Genomic DNA, 17,601 nt, shown 5'->3' with positions numbered 1-17,601 from the left:
TATTGGTTTGGGAAAGAATCAAAATTTAACGGTCAAATCAACGACAGAACCCAACATTGATTGTTTCAACGTTATGTTTGAGTTGTCAACGTTGTTTCAACGTTATGTTTGAGTTGTCAACGTTGTTTCAACGTTATGTTTGAGTTGTCAACGTTGTTTCAACGTTATGTTTGAGTTGTCAACGTTGTTTCAACGTTATATTTGAGTTGTCAACGTTGTTTCAACTTTATGTTTGAGTTGTCAACGTTGTTTCAACGTTATATTTGAGTTGTCAACGTTGTTTCAACATTGTGTTTGAGTTGTCAACGTTGTTTCAACGTTATGTTTGAGTTGTCAACGCTGTTTCAACGTTATTTTTGAGTTGTCCAATGTATTTCAACGTTATGTTTGAGTTATCAACGTTGTTTCAACGTTATGTTTGAGTTGTCCAACGTTGTTTCAACGTTATGTTTGAGTTGTCAACGTTGTTTCAACATTATGTTTGAGTTGTCCAACGTTGTTTCAACGTTATGTTTGAGTTTTCAACGTTGTTTCAACGTTATGTTTGAGTTGTCCAACGTTGTTTCAACGTTATGTTTGAGTTGTCAACGTTGTTCCAACGTTATGTTTGAGTTGTCAACGTTGTTTCAACGTCATGTTTGAGTTGTCAAACTTTGTTTCAACGTTATGTTTGAGTTATCATCGTTGTTTCAACGTTATGTTTGAGTTGTCAACGTTGTTCCAACGTTATTTTTTAGTTGTCCAACGTTGTTTCAATGTTATTTTTGAGTTGTCAACGTTGTTTCAACGTCATGTTTGAGTTGTCAACGTTGTTTCAACGTTATGTTTGAGTTGTCAACGTTGTTCCAACGTTATGTTTGAGTTGTCCAACGTTGTTCCAACGTTATGTTTGAGTTGTCAACGTTGCTCCGTTATTTTTGAGTTGTCCAACATTGTTTCAACGTTATGTTGAGTTGTCAACATTGTTCCAATGTTATGTTTGAGTTGTCAACGTTCCAACGTTACTTTTGAGTTGTACAACGTTGTTCCAACATTATTTTCGAGTTGTCCAACGTTCTTTCAACGTTATGTTGAGTTGTCAACGTTGTTCCAACGTTATGTTTGAGTTGTCAATGTTGTTCCAACGTTATTTTTTAGCTGTCCAACGTTGTTCCAACGCTATGTTTAAGTTGCCAACGTTATTTTTGAGTTGTCCAACGTTGTTCCAATGTTATGTTTGAGTTATCAACGCTGTTTCAACGTTATTTTTGAGTTGTCCAATGTATTTCAACGTTATGTTTGAGTTATCAACGTTGTTTCAACGTTATGTTTGAGTTGTCCAACGTTGTTTCAACGTTATGTTTGAGTTGTCCAACGTTGTTTCAACGTTATGTTTGAGTTGTCAACGTTGTTTCAACTTTATGTTTGAGTTGTCCAACGTTGTTTCAACGTTATGTTTGAGTTTTCAACGTTGTTCCAACGTTATTTTTGAGTTGTCAACGTTGTTCCAACGTTATGTTTGAGTTGTCAACGTTGTTCCAACGTTATGTTTGAGTTTTCAACGTTGTTTCAACGTCATGTTTGAGTTGTCAACGTTGTTCCAACGTTATTTTTGAGTTGTCCAACGTTGTTTCAACGTTATGTTTGAGTTGTCCAACGTTGTTTCAACGTTATGTTTGAGTTGTCCAACGTTGTTCCAACGTTATTTTTGAGTTGTCAACGTTGCTCCAACGTTATTTTTGAGTTGTCCAACGTTGTTTCAACGTCATGTTTGAGTTGTCAACGTTGTTCCAACGTTCTGTTTGAGTTTTCAACGTTGTTTCAACGTCATGTTTGAGTTGTCAACGTTGTTCCAACGTTATTTTTGAGTTGTCCAACGTTGTTTCAACGTTATGTTTGAGTTATCAACGTTATGTTTGAGATGTCAACGTTGTTCCAACGTTATTTTTTAGTTGTCCAACGTTTCAATGTTATTTTTGAGTTGTCAACGTTGTTCCAACGTTATGTTTGAGTTGTCAACGTTGTTTCAACGTCATGTTTGAGTTGTCAACGTTGTTTCAACGTTATGTTTGAGTTGTCAACGTTGTTCCAACATTATGTTTGAGTTGTCCAACGTTGTTTCAACGTTATGTTTGAGTTGTCAACGTTGTTCCAACGTTATTTTTGAGTTGTCCAACGATATTCTAACGTTATGTTTGAGTTGTCAACGTTGCTCCAACGTTATTTTTGAGTTGTCCAATGTTGTTCCAACGTTATGTTTGAGTTGTCAACGTTCCAACGTTACTTTTGAGTTGTCCAACGTTGTTCCAACATTATTTTTGAGTTGTCCAACGTTGTTTCAACGTTGTGTTGAGTTGTCAACGTTGTTCCAACTCTATGTTTGAGTTGCCAACGTTGTTCCAACGTTATTTTTGAGTTGTCCAACGTTGTTTCAACGTTATGTTTGAGTTGTCAACGTTGTTCCAACGTTATTTTTGAGTTGTCCAACGTTGTTTCAACGTTATTTTTGAGTTGTCCAACGTTGTTTCAACGTTATGTTTGAGTTGTCAACGTTGTTTCAAGGTGGTGTGCCTGCTGGGGCTAACGAGGCGTGATGAGGGTGAAATGAGGACACGTTCTAACGAGGTTACGACACATCGATACAGTCTTGACTGCGTTCGCATTGCGGTTACAATGCTTGCTACACACGAGTCGGGTCGTCGCCACGACGATCCGACGTCACGACACGAGAGTCTTCGTTTTGGCCACGTCGACATAATTCCGTAAGAAAAGAAAGCGCCTCGGTCACGTTTGTTCCCGTAAAAGTCGACGTTCCTTCCCGACATTTCTCACCTGGAAAAAGAGAACTACATATTCTAGATATTAAAAAAAGAAAGAAGTTGTCCGTATTGCAGATGTTTCATCCTCAGCTCCGACCGTCAACCAGGGGATGAATCACAACTCCGATGAGTCAAAAGTTCCAACATTCTTTTGTCTTGAAAGTTCTCGCCAACTTTTTTTTTTTTTTTTTTTTTTTTTTTTTTTTTTGCTTTATTGTCTTTCCTGGTCCTGGTCGTCCTTTCTTGGAGAAGAAAGCAGGCCGAGCCGATGGAGATGACGTCAAGAGTCACATGGGAGGGGGCTGGGCGAGGGGTCAGGGGTAGGCAGCGAGGAGGCGGAGCCTGAAAGGGGGGAGCCTGGAGGGGGGGGGACAACGCCAAGGCATCACATCCGGGTGGCATCCTCGTCGGAGAAACGTCCTCTTCTTATCAGCAGGGGCGGCCTGGATGAGGAGGAAGACCTCGACGTCATCACCACAGAAGAAGCATACATTTTACATATACTATGTATAATTATAATAAATATCTTCCTCTTTTTAATTGGATGTTCAGTATACATTTTTATATTTTGAATGACAAATATCGTACGAATACGAATTTATACGATATTTGTAATTTAAAAGTAATTATTTAAAAAATAAATAAATTTTTTTTTCCTTTACAATTTCGACATTTTTATTTATTTTATTTAAATTCTATTTAATGTATTCATCTTAAGAAATTGGTATTGATATGATGGATTAATTTAATTTATTTTGTTTATATTTTTTACCATTATGTAATTTTAGAACATGAATTATTATTTTATATTACATTATTATTAAATGCATAATACATTTATCAATGTTATATAATATTGTCGATATAATTTTTCATTCAAAGCATATCTGTATTTATACTATGATACATTTTTATTTTGTTTATTTTTTATCATTTAAAAGTATTATGTTTAAAAAAAAAATTACGTAATTAAAATATTCAATATTCTTTTTATAATTCTGTAATAACAATTTTTTTTTACGATGGATTTTTTTTCATTTATTTTGTTTATATATTTTCTACAATCATGTAATTTTAAATATTAATTATTATTTTATATTACATTATTATTAAATACATCCATCCATCCATTTTCTACCGCTTGTCCCTTTCGGGGTCACAGGTGGTGCTGGAGCCTATCTCAGCTGCATATATTTATATATGTATTCATCGTTTATTTTGTATTATTTAAAAGTATTATGTTTAAAAAAAAAATGAATTATTTAATTAAAATGATCAATATTAATTTTATAATTCTGTAATTTAATTTTTTTTGTATGATGGATTTTTTTCATTTATTTTGTTGATATATTTTCTACAATTATGCCATTTTAAATATTAATTATTCTTTTATATTACATCATTATTAAATACATCCATCCATCCATTTTCTACCGCTTGTCCCTTTCGGGGTCGCGGCGGGTGCTGGAGCCTATCTCAGCTGCATATATTTATATATTTATTCATCGCTTATTTTTTATTATTTAAAAGTATTATGTTTTAAAAAAATGAATTATTTAATTAAAATGGTCAATATTAATTTTATAATTCTGTAATTTAATTTTTTTTGTATGATGGATTTTTTTCATTTATTTTGTTTATATATTTTCTACAATCATGTAATTTTAAATATTAATTATTATTTTATATTACATTATTATTAAATACATCCATCCATCCATTTTCTACCGCTTGTCCCTTTCGGGGTCACAGGTGGTGCTGGAGCCTATCTCAGCTGCATACATTTATATATTTATTCATCGTTTATTTTGTATTATTTAAAAGTATTACGTTTAAAAAAAATGAATTATTTAATTAAAATTATCAATATTAATTTTATAATTCTGTAATTTAATTTTTTTTGTATGATGGATTTTTTTCATTTATTTTGTTTATATATTTTCTACAATTATTTAATTTTAAATATTAATTATTATTTTATATTACATTATTATTAAATACATCCATCAATCCATTTTCTACCGCTTGTCCCTTTCGGGGTCGCGGGTGTTGCTGGAGCCTATCTCAACTGCATACATTTATATATTTATTCATCGTTTATTTTGTATTATTTAAAAGTATTACGTTTTAAAAAAATGAATTATTTAATTAAAATTATCAATATTAATTTTATAATTCTGTAATTTAAATTTTTTTGTATGATGGATTTTTTTCATTTATTATGTTTATATATTTACTACAATCATGTAATTTTAAATATTCATTATTATTTTATATTACATTATTATTAAATACATCCATCCATCCATTTTCTACCGCTTGTCCCTTTTGGGGTCACGGGTGGTGCTGGAGCCTATCTCAACTGCATATATTTATATATTTATTCATCGCTTATTTTTTATTATTCAAAAGTATTATGTTTTAAAAAAAATGAATTATTTAATTAAAATGATCAATATTAATTTTATAATTCTGTAATTTAATTTTTTTTGTATGATGGATTTTTTTCATTTATTTTGTTTATATATTTTCTACAATTATGTAATTTTAAATATTAATTATTATTTTATATTACATTATTATTAAATACATCCTTCAATCCATTTTCTACCGCTTGTCCCTTTCGGGGTCGTGGGGGGTGCTGGAGCCTATCTCAGCTGCATATATTTATATATTTATTTATCGTTTATTTTTTATTATTCAAAAGTATTATGTTTTAAAAAAAATGAATTATTTAATTAAAATGATCAATATTAATTTTATAATTCTGTAATTTAATTTTTTTTGTATGATGGATTTTTTTCATTTATTTTGTTTATATATTTTCTACAATTATGCCATTTTAAATATTAATTATTCTTTTATATTACATCATTAGTAAATACATCCATCCATCCATTTTCTACCGCTTGTCCCTTTCGGGGTTGCGAGTGGTGCTGGAGCCTATCTCAGCTGCATACATTTATATATTTATTCATCGCTTATTTTTTATTATTCAAAAGTATTACGTTTTTAAAAAATGAATTATTTAATTAAAATGATCAATATTAATTTTATAATTCTGTAATTTAATTTTTTTTGTATGATGGATTTTTTTCATTTATTTTGTTTATATATTTTCTACAATTATGTAATTTTAAATATTAATTATTATTTTATATTACATTATTATTAAATACACCCATCAATGCATTTTCTACCGCTTGTCCTTTTCGGGGTCGCGGGGGGTGCTGGAGCCTATCTCAGCTGCATATATTTATATATTTATTTATCGTTTATTTTGTATTATTTAAAAGTATTTTGTTAAAAAAAATTAAAATTTTTTTAATTAGAATGATCAATATTAATTTTATAATTCTGTAATTTAATTTTTTTTGTATGATGGATTTTTTTCATTTATTTTGTTTATATATTTTCTACAATTATGTAATTTTAAATATTAATTATTATTATTAAATACATCCATCAATCCATTTTCTACCGCTTGTCCCTTTCGGGGTCGCGGGGGGTGCTGGAGCCTATCTCAGCTGCATACATTTATATATTTATTCATCGCTTATTTTTTATTATTTAAAAGTATCATGTTTAAAAAAATAATTATTTAATTAAAATGATCAATATTAATTTTATAATTCTGTAATTTAATTTTTTTTGTATGATGGATTTTTTTTCAATTATTTTGTTTATATATTTTCTACAATTATGTAATTTTAAATATTAATTATTCTTTTATATTACATTATTATTAAATACATCCATCCATCCATCTTATCCCGCTTGTCCCTTTCGGGGTTGCGAGTGGTGCTGGAGCCTATCTCAGCTGCATACATTTATATATTTATTCATCGCTTATTTTTTATTATTTAAAAGTATTATGTTTTAAAAAATAGAATTATTTAATTAAAATGATCAATATTAATTTTATAATTCTGTAATTTAATTTTTTTTGTACGATGGATTTTTTTCATTTATTTTGTTTATATATTTTCTACAATCATGTAATTTTAAATATTAATTATTATTATTAAATACATCCATCAATCCATTTTCTACCGCTTGTCCCTTTCGGGGTCGCGGGGGGTGCTGGAGCCTATCTCAGCTGCATATATTTATATATTTATTCATCGTTTATTTTGTATTATTTAAAAGTATTATGTTTAAAAAAAAAGAATTATTTAATTAAAATGATCAATATTAATTTTATAATTCTGTAATTAAATTTTTTTTTGTATGATGGATTTTTTTCATTTATTTTTATTTATATATTTTCTACAATTATGTAATTTTAAATATTAATTATTATTATTAAATACATCCATCCATCCATCTTCTACCGCTTGTCCCTTTCGGGGTCGCGGGTGGTGCTGGAGCCTATCTCAGGTTCATACATTTATATATTTATTCATCGTTTATTTGGTATTATTTAAAAGTATTATGTTTAAAAAAAAAGAATTATTTGATTAAAATTATCAATATTAATTTTATAATTCTGTAATAAAAATTTTTTTTGTCTGATGGATTTTTTTCATTTATTTTGTTTATATATATTCTACAATTATGTAATTTTAAATATTAATTATTATTATTAAATACATCCATCAATCCATTTTCTACCGCTTGTCCCTTTCGGGGTCGCGGCGGGTGCTGGAGCCTATCTCAGCTGCATATATTTATATATTTATTCATCGTTTATTTTGTATTATTCAAAAGTATTTTGTTAAAAAAAAAAAAAAAAAATTTAATTAGAATGATCAATATTAATTTTATAATTCTGTAATTTAATTTTTTTTGTATGATGGATTTTTTTCATTTATTTTGTTTATATATTTTCTACAATTATGTAATTTTAAATATTAATTATTATTAAATACATCCATCAATCCATTTTCTACCGCTTGTCCCTTTTGGGGTGGCGGGGGGTGCTGGAGCCTATCTCAGCTGCATATATTTATATATTTATTTATCGTATATATTTTGTATTATTTAAAAGTATTATGTTTAAAAAAAAAAAAGAATGATTTAATTAGAATGATCAATATTAATTTTATAATTCTGTAATTTAATTTTTTTTGTATGATGGATTTTTTTCATTTATTTTGTTTATATATTTTCTACAATTATGTAATTTTAAATATTAATTATTATTATTAAATACATCCATCCATCCATCTTCTACCGCTTGTCCCTTTCGGGGTCGCGGGTGGTGCTGGAGCCTATCTCAGGTTCATATATTTATATATTTATTTATCGTTTATTTTGTATTATTTAAAAGTATTATGTTAAAAAAAAAAAAAAAATTAATTAGAATGATCAATATTAATTTTATAATTCTGTAAATGTAATTTTTTTGTATATTTAATTTTTAAATGTAATGTAAATTCCAAACATGACTTTTTACAAAGTATATATATATAATGTGGTTTTTATTTTATATTGTTTATATAAATTTTTTTACTATTATGCCATTTTATATATTTATAATTTGTTATCAAATCAATTATTTATTTGTTTTATTTATATTGTTTAAATGTTTTTAATCATTCCATTTTTTTTTTTTTTTTAGATAATACCGTTATTTAATTTTCAATATTTTTGTCTTATTAAAATGTCATAATAAATGACCTACTTAAAACATTTTTGTACACAATATTTTCGGTGAGGTTAAGACCTACAATTCTGGTAACAAAGCAAAAAAAAAAAAAGACGGCGCTCTCTTTTGATTGACAGGTCAGGTTGTTTACGATGGCGTCTCACACTCAGCTGCCGTCGCCGTGGAAACGGAGCCTACCTTATCCAGTACATGGCCGGGTGCTGGTGGAGGTCCAAGGACCCGGATCTCTGCATAGAAAAGCTCCCGTCCAACTGAGCACGGAGAGAAACCGTGAAGTGGTGAGCAATGCATGATGGGTAACGTAGTCTCAACTCACCGGGATGACCGCCATGTTGTCCGTGTTGTCGCTGTTGAAGTGCTTCTTGATCTTCCCCGCTACAGACAGCTGGTGGTGGTTTTCACAAAGACCTTCATCCTGGCCCGGGGCGAGGACAGAGAAGTCAGACCAACCAGGTCCGGGGACCGAGACCCGAATATGAAAAACTCTTACGGTGACCCATGGATGGTCCAGCACTTGTAAGGCCGTGTACCTCGGATCCACCTCCACCTCCAGCATGGACCGGATCAGCTCCTTTCAGAACCAAACCAAAAACCGTGAGGACCAGCTCCGCCCCCACACCCGACCCCCCCGGCTCTAACTACGCTCACCTTGGCGGTTTCGGAGACGTTGTCCCAGTACGGGGTCGGGAACTCCAGCTGGCCCATCAGGATCTGGTCAAACAGAACTTCCTGGTCCTCGCTGCTCCCTCGGAAAGGCGGGAACCCACACAGGAGGATGTAGGTGATGACGCCGGCCGCCCAGATGTCCACCTTCAACCCGTACCTAAGACCGGACATTTTAGAACCCAAGAACCGACACCGAGGATTAACCCCCAAAACCAGCGCCTGGACTCTACCCCGTTTCGGCGATGATTTCCGGCGCTACATATGTGGGCGTGCCGCAGACGGTGTACAGCGGTCCGTCCACCGCGGTGGCCAGACCGAAGTCTCCCAGTTTTAGGCTCTTGCTGCCGTCTGCATGCTCGTAGACCTGCAAAACCAAACCAGTAAGATTCAAGGACCACTGAGGGCCAAGGAACGGCAAGATAGCGTCAACAAAAGGAGCTAAAAAAGCTAGCAGTGCTATGCTAACATGCTAACAATGACATGCGTACCAAAATATTTGACACTAAATTAGCACTAGTGTGCTAATATTAGAATGCTAAAATGCTAACTGTAACAGGCATCGAGTACCAAAATATATTACTCTGAGTTGTGTGCCTGGAAAATTAGCTCGAAACGCTAGGCTGCTAATGTTAGCATGCATCAAAAAGTACCAAAATACGACCAAAGTTTGTACCTTAAAAAAAAACCTAGCATGCTAATGTTAGCGTGCTAAAATGCTAATGTTAGCATGCATCAAGTCCTAAAATATGACTGAGGTTTATGCCTTAAAAAAAAAAAAAACTAGTATGCTAATGTTAGCGTGCTAAAATGCTAATGATAACATGCATCAAGTCCTAAAATATGACTTAGGTTTATGCCTTTAAAAAAAAGCTAGCATGCTAATGTTAGCGTGCCAAAATGCTTACATGCATCAAGTCCTAAAATATGACTGAGGTTTATGCCTTAAAAAAAAAAGCTAGCATGCTAATGTTAGCATGCTAAAATGCTAATGCTAGCATGCATCAAGTCCTAAAATATGACTGAGGTTTATGCCTTAAAAAAAACAAAAACCTAGTATGCTAATGTTAGCGTGCCAAAATGCTAATGTTAGCATGCATCAAGCCCTAAAATATGACTGAGGTTTATGCCTTAAAAAAAAACAAAAAACCTAGTATGCTAATGTTAGCGTGCCAAAATGCTAATGTTAGGGGTTTATGCCTTAAAAAAAGCTAGCATGCTAATGTTAGCGTGCCAAAATGCTAATGTTAGCATGCATCAAGTCCTAAAATATGACTGAGGTTTATGCCTTAAAACAAAGCTAGCATGCTAATGTTAGCGTGCCAAAATGCTAATGTTAGCATACATCAAGTCCTAAAATATGACTGAGGTTTATGCCTAAAAAAAAAAAGCTAGCATGCTAATGTTAGCGTGCCAAATTGCTAATGTTAGCATGCCTCAAGTTCTAAAATATGACTGAGGTTTACGTCATTAAAAAAAAAGCTAGTATGCTAACGTTAGAATGCTAACAGGCATCATTCGCCAAGTAACAAAATATTTGTCGCCGCAAAAGTTGCGAAAAAGCTAGCATGCTAATGTTAGCATGCATCAAGTCCTAAAATATGAGTGAGGTTCATACCTTAAAAAAAAGAAGCTAGCATGCTAATGTTAGCATGCCAAAATGCTAATGTTAACATGCATCAAGTCCTAAAATATGACTGAGGTTCATGCCTTAAAAACAAAGCTAGCATGCTAATGTTAGCATGCCAAAATGCTAATGTTAGCATGTATCAAGTCATAAAATATGACTGAGGTTTACGCCTAAAAAAAAAAAGCTAGCATGCTAATGTTAGCGTGCCATAATGCTAATGTTAACATGCATCAAGTCCTAAATAATGACTGAGGTTCATGCCTTAAAAAAGAAAAGCTAGCATGCTAATGTTAGCATGCCAAAATGCTAATGTTAACATGCATCAAGTCCTAAAATATGACTGAGGTTTATGCCTTAAAAAAAAAGCTAGCATGCTAATGTTAGCGTGCCAAAATGCTAATGTTAGCATGCATCAAGTCCTAAAATATGACTGAGGTTCATGCCTTAAAAACAAAGCTAGCATGCTAATGTTAGCGTGCCAAAATGCTAATGTTAGCATGCATCAAGTCCTAAAATATGACTGAGGTTTACGCCTAAAAAAAAAAGCTAGCATGCTAATGTTAGCGTGCCATAATGCTAATGTTAACATGCATCAAGTCCTAAATAATGACTGAGGTTCATGCCTTAAAAAAGAAAAGCTAGCATGCTAATGTTAGCATGCCAAAATGCTAATGTTAACATGCATCAAGTCCTAAAATATGACTGAGGTTTATGCCTTAAAAAAAAAGCTAGCATGCTAATGTTAGCGTGCCAAAATGCTAATGTTAGCATGCATCAAGTCCTAAAATATGACTGAGGTTCATGCCTTAAAAACAAAGCTAGCATGCTAATGTTAGCGTGCCAAAATGCTAATGTTAGCATGCATCAAGTCCTAAAATATGACTGAGGTTTACGCCTAAAAAAAAAAGCTAGCATGCTAATGTTAGCGTGCCATAATGCTAATGTTAACATGCATCAAGTCCTAAATAATGACTGAGGTTCATGCCTTAAAAAAAAGCTAGCATGCTAATGTTAGCGTGCCAAAATGCTAATGTTAGCATGCATCAAGTCCTAAAATATGACTGAGGTTTATACCTTAAAAAAAGCTAGCATGCTAATGTTAGCGTGCCAAAATGCTAATGTTAGCATGCATCAAGTCCTAAAATATGACTGAGGTTCATGCCTTAAAAACAAAGCTAGCATGCTAATGTTAGCGTGCCAAATTGCTAATGTTAGCATGCCTCAAGTCCTAAAATATGACTGAGGTTCATGCCTTAAAAAAAAAGCTAGCATGCTAATGTTAGCGTGCCAAAATGCTAATGTTAGCATGCATCAAGTCCTAAAATATGACTGAGGTTTATGACTTAAAAAAAAAAAAGCTAGCATGCTAATGTTAGCGTGCCAAAATGCTAATGTTAGCATGCATCAAGTCCTAAAATATGACTGAGGTTCATGCCTTAAAAAAAAGCTAGCATGCTAATGTTAGCGTGCCAAAATGCTAATGTTAGCATGCATCAAGTCCTAAAATATGACTGAGGTTTATGACTTAAAAAAAAAAGCTAGCATGCTAATGTTAGCGTGCCAAAATGCTAATGTTAGCATGCATAAAGTCCTAAAATATGACTGAGGTTTATGCCTAAAAAAAAAAAAAGCTAGCATGCTAATGTTAGCATGCCAAAATGCTAATGTTAGCATGCATCAAGTCCTAAAATATGACTGAGGTTTATGACTTTTAAAAAAAAGCTAGCATGCTAATGTTAGCGTGCCAAAATGCTAATGTTAGCATGCATCAAGTCCTAAAGTATGACTGAGGTTTATGCCTTATAAAAAGCTAGCATACTAATGTTAGCGTGCCAAAATGCTAATGTTAGCATGCATCAAGTCCTAAAATATTACTGAGGTTCATGCTTTAAAAAAAAAAGCTAGCATGCTAATGTTAGCGTGCCAAAATGCTAATGTTAGCATGCATCAAGTCCTAAAATATGACTGAGGTTCATGCCTAAAAAAAAGCTAGCATGCTAATGTTAGTGTGACAAAATGCTAATGTTAGCATGCTTCAAGTCCTAAAATATGACTAATTTTACGCCTAAAAAAAAAAGCTACCATGCTAATGTCAGCGTGCCAAAATGCTAATGTTAGCATACATCAAGTCCTAAATTATAACTGAGGTTTATACCTTAAAAAAAAGCTAGCATGCTAATGTTAGCGTGCCAAAATGCTAATGTTAGCATGCATCAAGTCCTAAAATATGACTGAGGTTTACGTCATTAAAAAAAAAGCTAGCATGCTAACGTTAGAATGCTAACAGGCATCATTCGCCAAGTAACAAAATATTTGTCGCCGCAAAATTTGCGAAAAAGCTAGCATGCTAATGTTAGCATGCATCAAGTCCTAAAATAGGACTGAGGTTTATGCCTTGAAAAAAAAAAAGCTAGCATGCTAACGTTAGAATGCTAACAGGCATCATTCGCCAAGTAACAAAATATCTGTCGCCGCAAAATTTGCGAAAAAGCTTGCATGCTAATGCTAGCATGCATCGAGTCCTAAAATATGACTGAGGTTTATGCCTTAAAAAAAAGCTAGCATGCTAATGTTAGCGTGCCAAAATGCTAATGTGAGCATGCATCAAGTCCTAAAATATGACTGAGGTTTACGCCTTTAAAAAAAAAGCTAGCATGCTAACGTTAGAATGCTAACAGGCATCATTCGCCAAGTAACAAAATATTTGTCGCCGCAAAATTTGCGAAAAAGCTAGCATGCTAATGTTAGCATGCATCAAGTCCTAAAATATGACTGAGGTTTATGCCTTAAAAAAAAAAGCTAGCATGCTAATGTTAGCGTGCCTAAATGCTAATGTTAGCATGCATAAAGTCCTAAAATATGACTGAGGTTTATGCCTAAAAAAAAAAAAAGCTAGCATGCTAATGTTAGCATGCCAAAATGCTAATGTTAGCATGCATCAAGTCCTAAAGTATGACTGAGGTTTATGCCTTATAAAAAGCTAGCATACTAATGTTAGCGTGCCAAAATGCTAATGTTAGCATGCATCAAGTCCTAAAATATTACTGAGGTTCATGCTTTAAAAAAAAAAGCTAGCATGCTAATGTTAGCGTGCCAAAATGCTAATGTTAGCATGCATCAAGTCCTAAAATATGACTGAGGTTCATGCCTAAAAAAAAGCTAGCATGCTAATGTTAGTGTGACAAAATGCTAATGTTAGCATGCTTCAAGTCCTAAAATATGACTAATTTTACGCCTAAAAAAAAAAGCTACCATGCTAATGTCAGCGTGCCAAAATGCTAATGTTAGCATACATCAAGTCCTAAATTATAACTGAGGTTTATACCTTAAAAAAAAGCTAGCATGCTAATGTTAGCGTGCCAAAATGCTAATGTTAGCATGCATCAAGTCCTAAAATATGACTGAGGTTTACGTCATTAAAAAAAAAGCTAGCATGCTAACGTTAGAATGCTAACAGGCATCATTCGCCAAGTAACAAAATATTTGTCGCCGCAAAATTTGCGAAAAAGCTAGCATGCTAATGTTAGCATGCATCAAGTCCTAAAATAGGACTGAGGTTTATGCCTTGAAAAAAAAAAAGCTAGCATGCTAACGTTAGAATGCTAACAGGCATCATTCGCCAAGTAACAAAATATCTGTCGCCGCAAAATTTGCGAAAAAGCTTGCATGCTAATGCTAGCATGCATCGAGTCCTAAAATATGACTGAGGTTTATGCCTTAAAAAAAAGCTAGCATGCTAATGTTAGCGTGCCAAAATGCTAATGTGAGCATGCATCAAGTCCTAAAATATGACTGAGGTTTACGCCTTTAAAAAAAAAAGCTAGCATGCTAACGTTAGAATGCTAACAGGCATCATTCACCAAATAACAAAATATTTGTTGCCGCAAAATTTGCGAAAAAGCTAGCATGCTATTGTTAGCATGCATCAAGTCCTAAAATATGACTGAGGTTTATGCCTTAAAAAAAAGCTAGCATGCTAATGTTAGCCTGCCAAAATGCCAATGTTAGCATGCATCAAGTCCTAAAATATGACTGAGGTTTACGCCTTAAAAAAAAAAAGCTAGCATGCTAACGTTAGAATGGTTACAGGCATCATTCGCCAAGTAACAAAATATTTGTCGCCGCAAAATTTGCGAAAAAGCTAGCATGCTAATGTTAGCATGCATCAAGTCCTAAAATAGGACTGAGGTTTATGCCTTAAAAAAAAGTAGCTAGCATGCTAACGCTAGAATGCTAACAGGCATCATTCGCCAAGTAACAAAATATCTGTCGCTGCAAAATTAGCAAAAAAGTTAGCATGCCAGACAGGAAGTGAGCTCACCAGCAGGTTTTCGGGCTTGATGTCCCTGTGCACGATGTTGAGGCTGTGGAGGTATTTGATGGCGTTGGTCAGGTCGTACAGCATCCCGCTGGCGTCCTTCTCCGTGTACCTGTTGGCGGACGTGATGGCGTCGAAAAGGTCTCCCCCCTGTGGACAAAAAATATATATATATACATTTTTGAGCCTGAATATAAGGAGGATGACCTACAATCACTTAATGCACAATGTCTGCTCTCACTGGGATCAAGACTGATGGGATGATATTCAGGTCACAAGATGTTGGTACCATTTTGGATGTTTCTAGATCGCTTTATGGCGCACTACGATTAGCTGTTTTGTTAGCCACCTCGTGCATGCCATATTTGAGGATTTAGAATACATTAAAGAAAGGACAAGCACATAGAGTTTTTGTGCCCCAGACGTCTGCTTTGTGACATGTTGGAAGATCAGCAGCCAACAAGAAGATTTGAGTGAATGAAGGTGTCATCTGTGTCAGTCGTCCCCACACTTGACTCTCATTCATCCTCCTCCTCCGTGCTGACACGTACACGTCCTCCCCTGGCCAACAGATGGACCGCATTCCCACCTCCTCAATTATGCACACACGCTTTCCCCGCCTCGGTTTTACGTCCGAACGCCGCGGGCCGTCAGGGTCGCCTGTACCGTACTACTGAGTATGGAGGTTAAGTCGTCTTTGTTACCAAATATTTATTTTTGACAATTAATTTTGTCAACTGTAAACTTTCTGGGTTTTTTTTACATCAAATTATGCTGACAATTTCATTGAAAAAAAATTGTTAGCAAAATGTGTGTTTAAAAATTCAGTGTATAAAAATTCACTGTAAAATAATTTAGTGTAAAAAATGCAGTGTAAAATAAATCAGTGTAAAACCAAAAATCAGGGTGTAAAAATTCAGTGTAAAAAATTAAGTGTTTTAAAATTCAATGTAAAAAAATAACACTGTAAAGGAACTCAGTGTTTTAAAATTTTGTGTTAAAAAATTCAGTGTTTAAAAATCAGTGTAAAACAATTCAGTGTAAAATAAATCAGTGTAAAAAAAAATTAAGTGTAAAAAAAAAATCTGCGTATATTATAACAATTCAGTGTAAAGAAATCAGTGTAAAAATGTTGTTGAAAAAAATCAGTGTATAAAAATTATGTTCAAAAATTAAGTGTAAAATAATTTTGTGTTTTAAAATTCAGTGTAAAAATAATTCAGTTTTAAAATTCAGTGTAAAAAAATCAGTGTAAAAAATTGAGTGTAAAAAAATTGAGTGTAAAAAAAAATCAGCGTATAGTATAAAATTTCAGTGTAAAGAAATCAGTGTAAAAATGCTGTTGAAAAAATCAGTGTAAAAAAATTCAGTGTAAAATAATTCAGTGTTTTCAAATTCAGTGTAAAAATAATTCAGTGTTTTAGAATTCAGTGTAAAAAAATCGGTGTAAAAAAATTAAGTGTAAAAAAAAAATCAACGTATAGTATACAAATTCAGTGTAAAGAAATCAGTGTAAAAATGCTGTTGAAAAAAATCTGTGTACAACAATTCTGTGTAAAAAATTAAGTGTAAAAGAATTCAGTGTTTTAAAATTCAGTGTAAAAATAATGCATGGCTCCAGCGCCCCCCGGGACCCCAAAGGGAATAAGCGGTAGAAAATGGATGGATGGATGGAAAAATCAGCGTATAGTATGAAAATTTAGTGTGAAGAAATCAGTGTAAAAATGCTGCTGAAAAAAATCAGTGTATACAAATTCTGTGTAAAAAATTAAGTGTAAAATAATTCAGTGTATAAAAATCAGTGTAAAACAATTCAGTGTAAAATAAATCAGTATAAAATAAATCAGTGTATAAAAAATCAGTGTAAAAAAAATTAAGTGTAAAAAAAAATCAGCGTATAGTATAACAATTCAGTGTAAAGAAATCAGTGTAAAAATGTTGTTGAAAAAAATCAGTATATAAAATTATGATTAAAAATTAAGTGTAAAATAATTTTGTGTTTTAAAATTCAGTGTAAAAATAATCCAGTTTTAAAATTCAGTGTAAAAAAAATCAGTGTAAAAAATTCAGTTTAAAAAAAATTAAGTGTAAAACAAAATCAGCGTATAGTATAACAATTCAGTGTAAAGAAATCAGTGTAAAAATGTTGTTGAAAAAAATCAGTGTACAAAAATTATCTTTAAAAATTAAATGTAAAATAATTTTGTGTTTTAAAATTCAGTGTAAAAATAATTCAGTTTTAAAATTCAGTGTAAAAAAAAAATCAGTGTATAGGATAACATTTCAGTGTAAAGAAATCAGTGTAAAAATGCTGTTGAAAAAATCAGTGTATAAAAATTTTGTGTAGAAAAATAAGTGTAAAATAATGTAGTGTTTTAGAATTCAGTGTAAAAAAATCGGTGTAAAAAAATTAAGTGTAAATAAAAATCAGCGTATAGTATGAAAATTCAGTGTGAAGAAATCAGTGTAAAAATGCCGCTGAAAAAAATCAGTGTATTCAAATTCCGTGTAAAAAATTAAGTGTAAAATAATTCAGTGTATAAAAATCAGTGTAAAACAATTCAGTGTAAAATAAATCAGT

The 17,601-nt window shown here is 32.4% G+C and overlaps 1 protein-coding gene across 2 annotated transcripts in view; it reads right to left on the bottom strand.

Annotated features, from left to right (window-relative positions):
* Window positions 1-1,842: 1,842 nt before the first annotated feature.
* Window positions 1,843-17,601, bottom strand: part of dclk1a (doublecortin-like kinase 1a) — a 150,831-nt gene continuing 135,072 nt past the window's right edge. For both annotated transcript variants that reach the window (XM_061931328.2, XM_061931329.2), the window contains exons 10-16: window positions 15,024-15,170; window positions 9,306-9,439; window positions 9,058-9,232; window positions 8,900-8,980; window positions 8,726-8,824; window positions 8,587-8,660; window positions 1,843-3,241 (exon numbers count right to left, since the gene is read on the bottom strand). In XM_061931328.2, coding sequence (XP_061787312.1) covers window positions 3,184-3,241; window positions 8,587-8,660; window positions 8,726-8,824; window positions 8,900-8,980; window positions 9,058-9,232; window positions 9,306-9,439; window positions 15,024-15,170 — 768 coding nt within the window. In that variant the 3' untranslated portion in view covers window positions 1,843-3,183. The remainder of the gene's footprint in view (window positions 3,242-8,586; window positions 8,661-8,725; window positions 8,825-8,899; window positions 8,981-9,057; window positions 9,233-9,305; window positions 9,440-15,023; window positions 15,171-17,601) is intronic.

Source organism: Nerophis lumbriciformis, linkage group LG37 (genome assembly GCF_033978685.3).
Source record: "Nerophis lumbriciformis linkage group LG37, RoL_Nlum_v2.1, whole genome shotgun sequence".
Lineage (NCBI taxonomy): Eukaryota > Metazoa > Chordata > Actinopteri > Syngnathiformes > Syngnathidae > Nerophis > Nerophis lumbriciformis.
The sequence above is the reverse complement of the archived record's forward strand: the minus strand, read 5'-3'. Positions and strand labels throughout refer to the sequence as shown.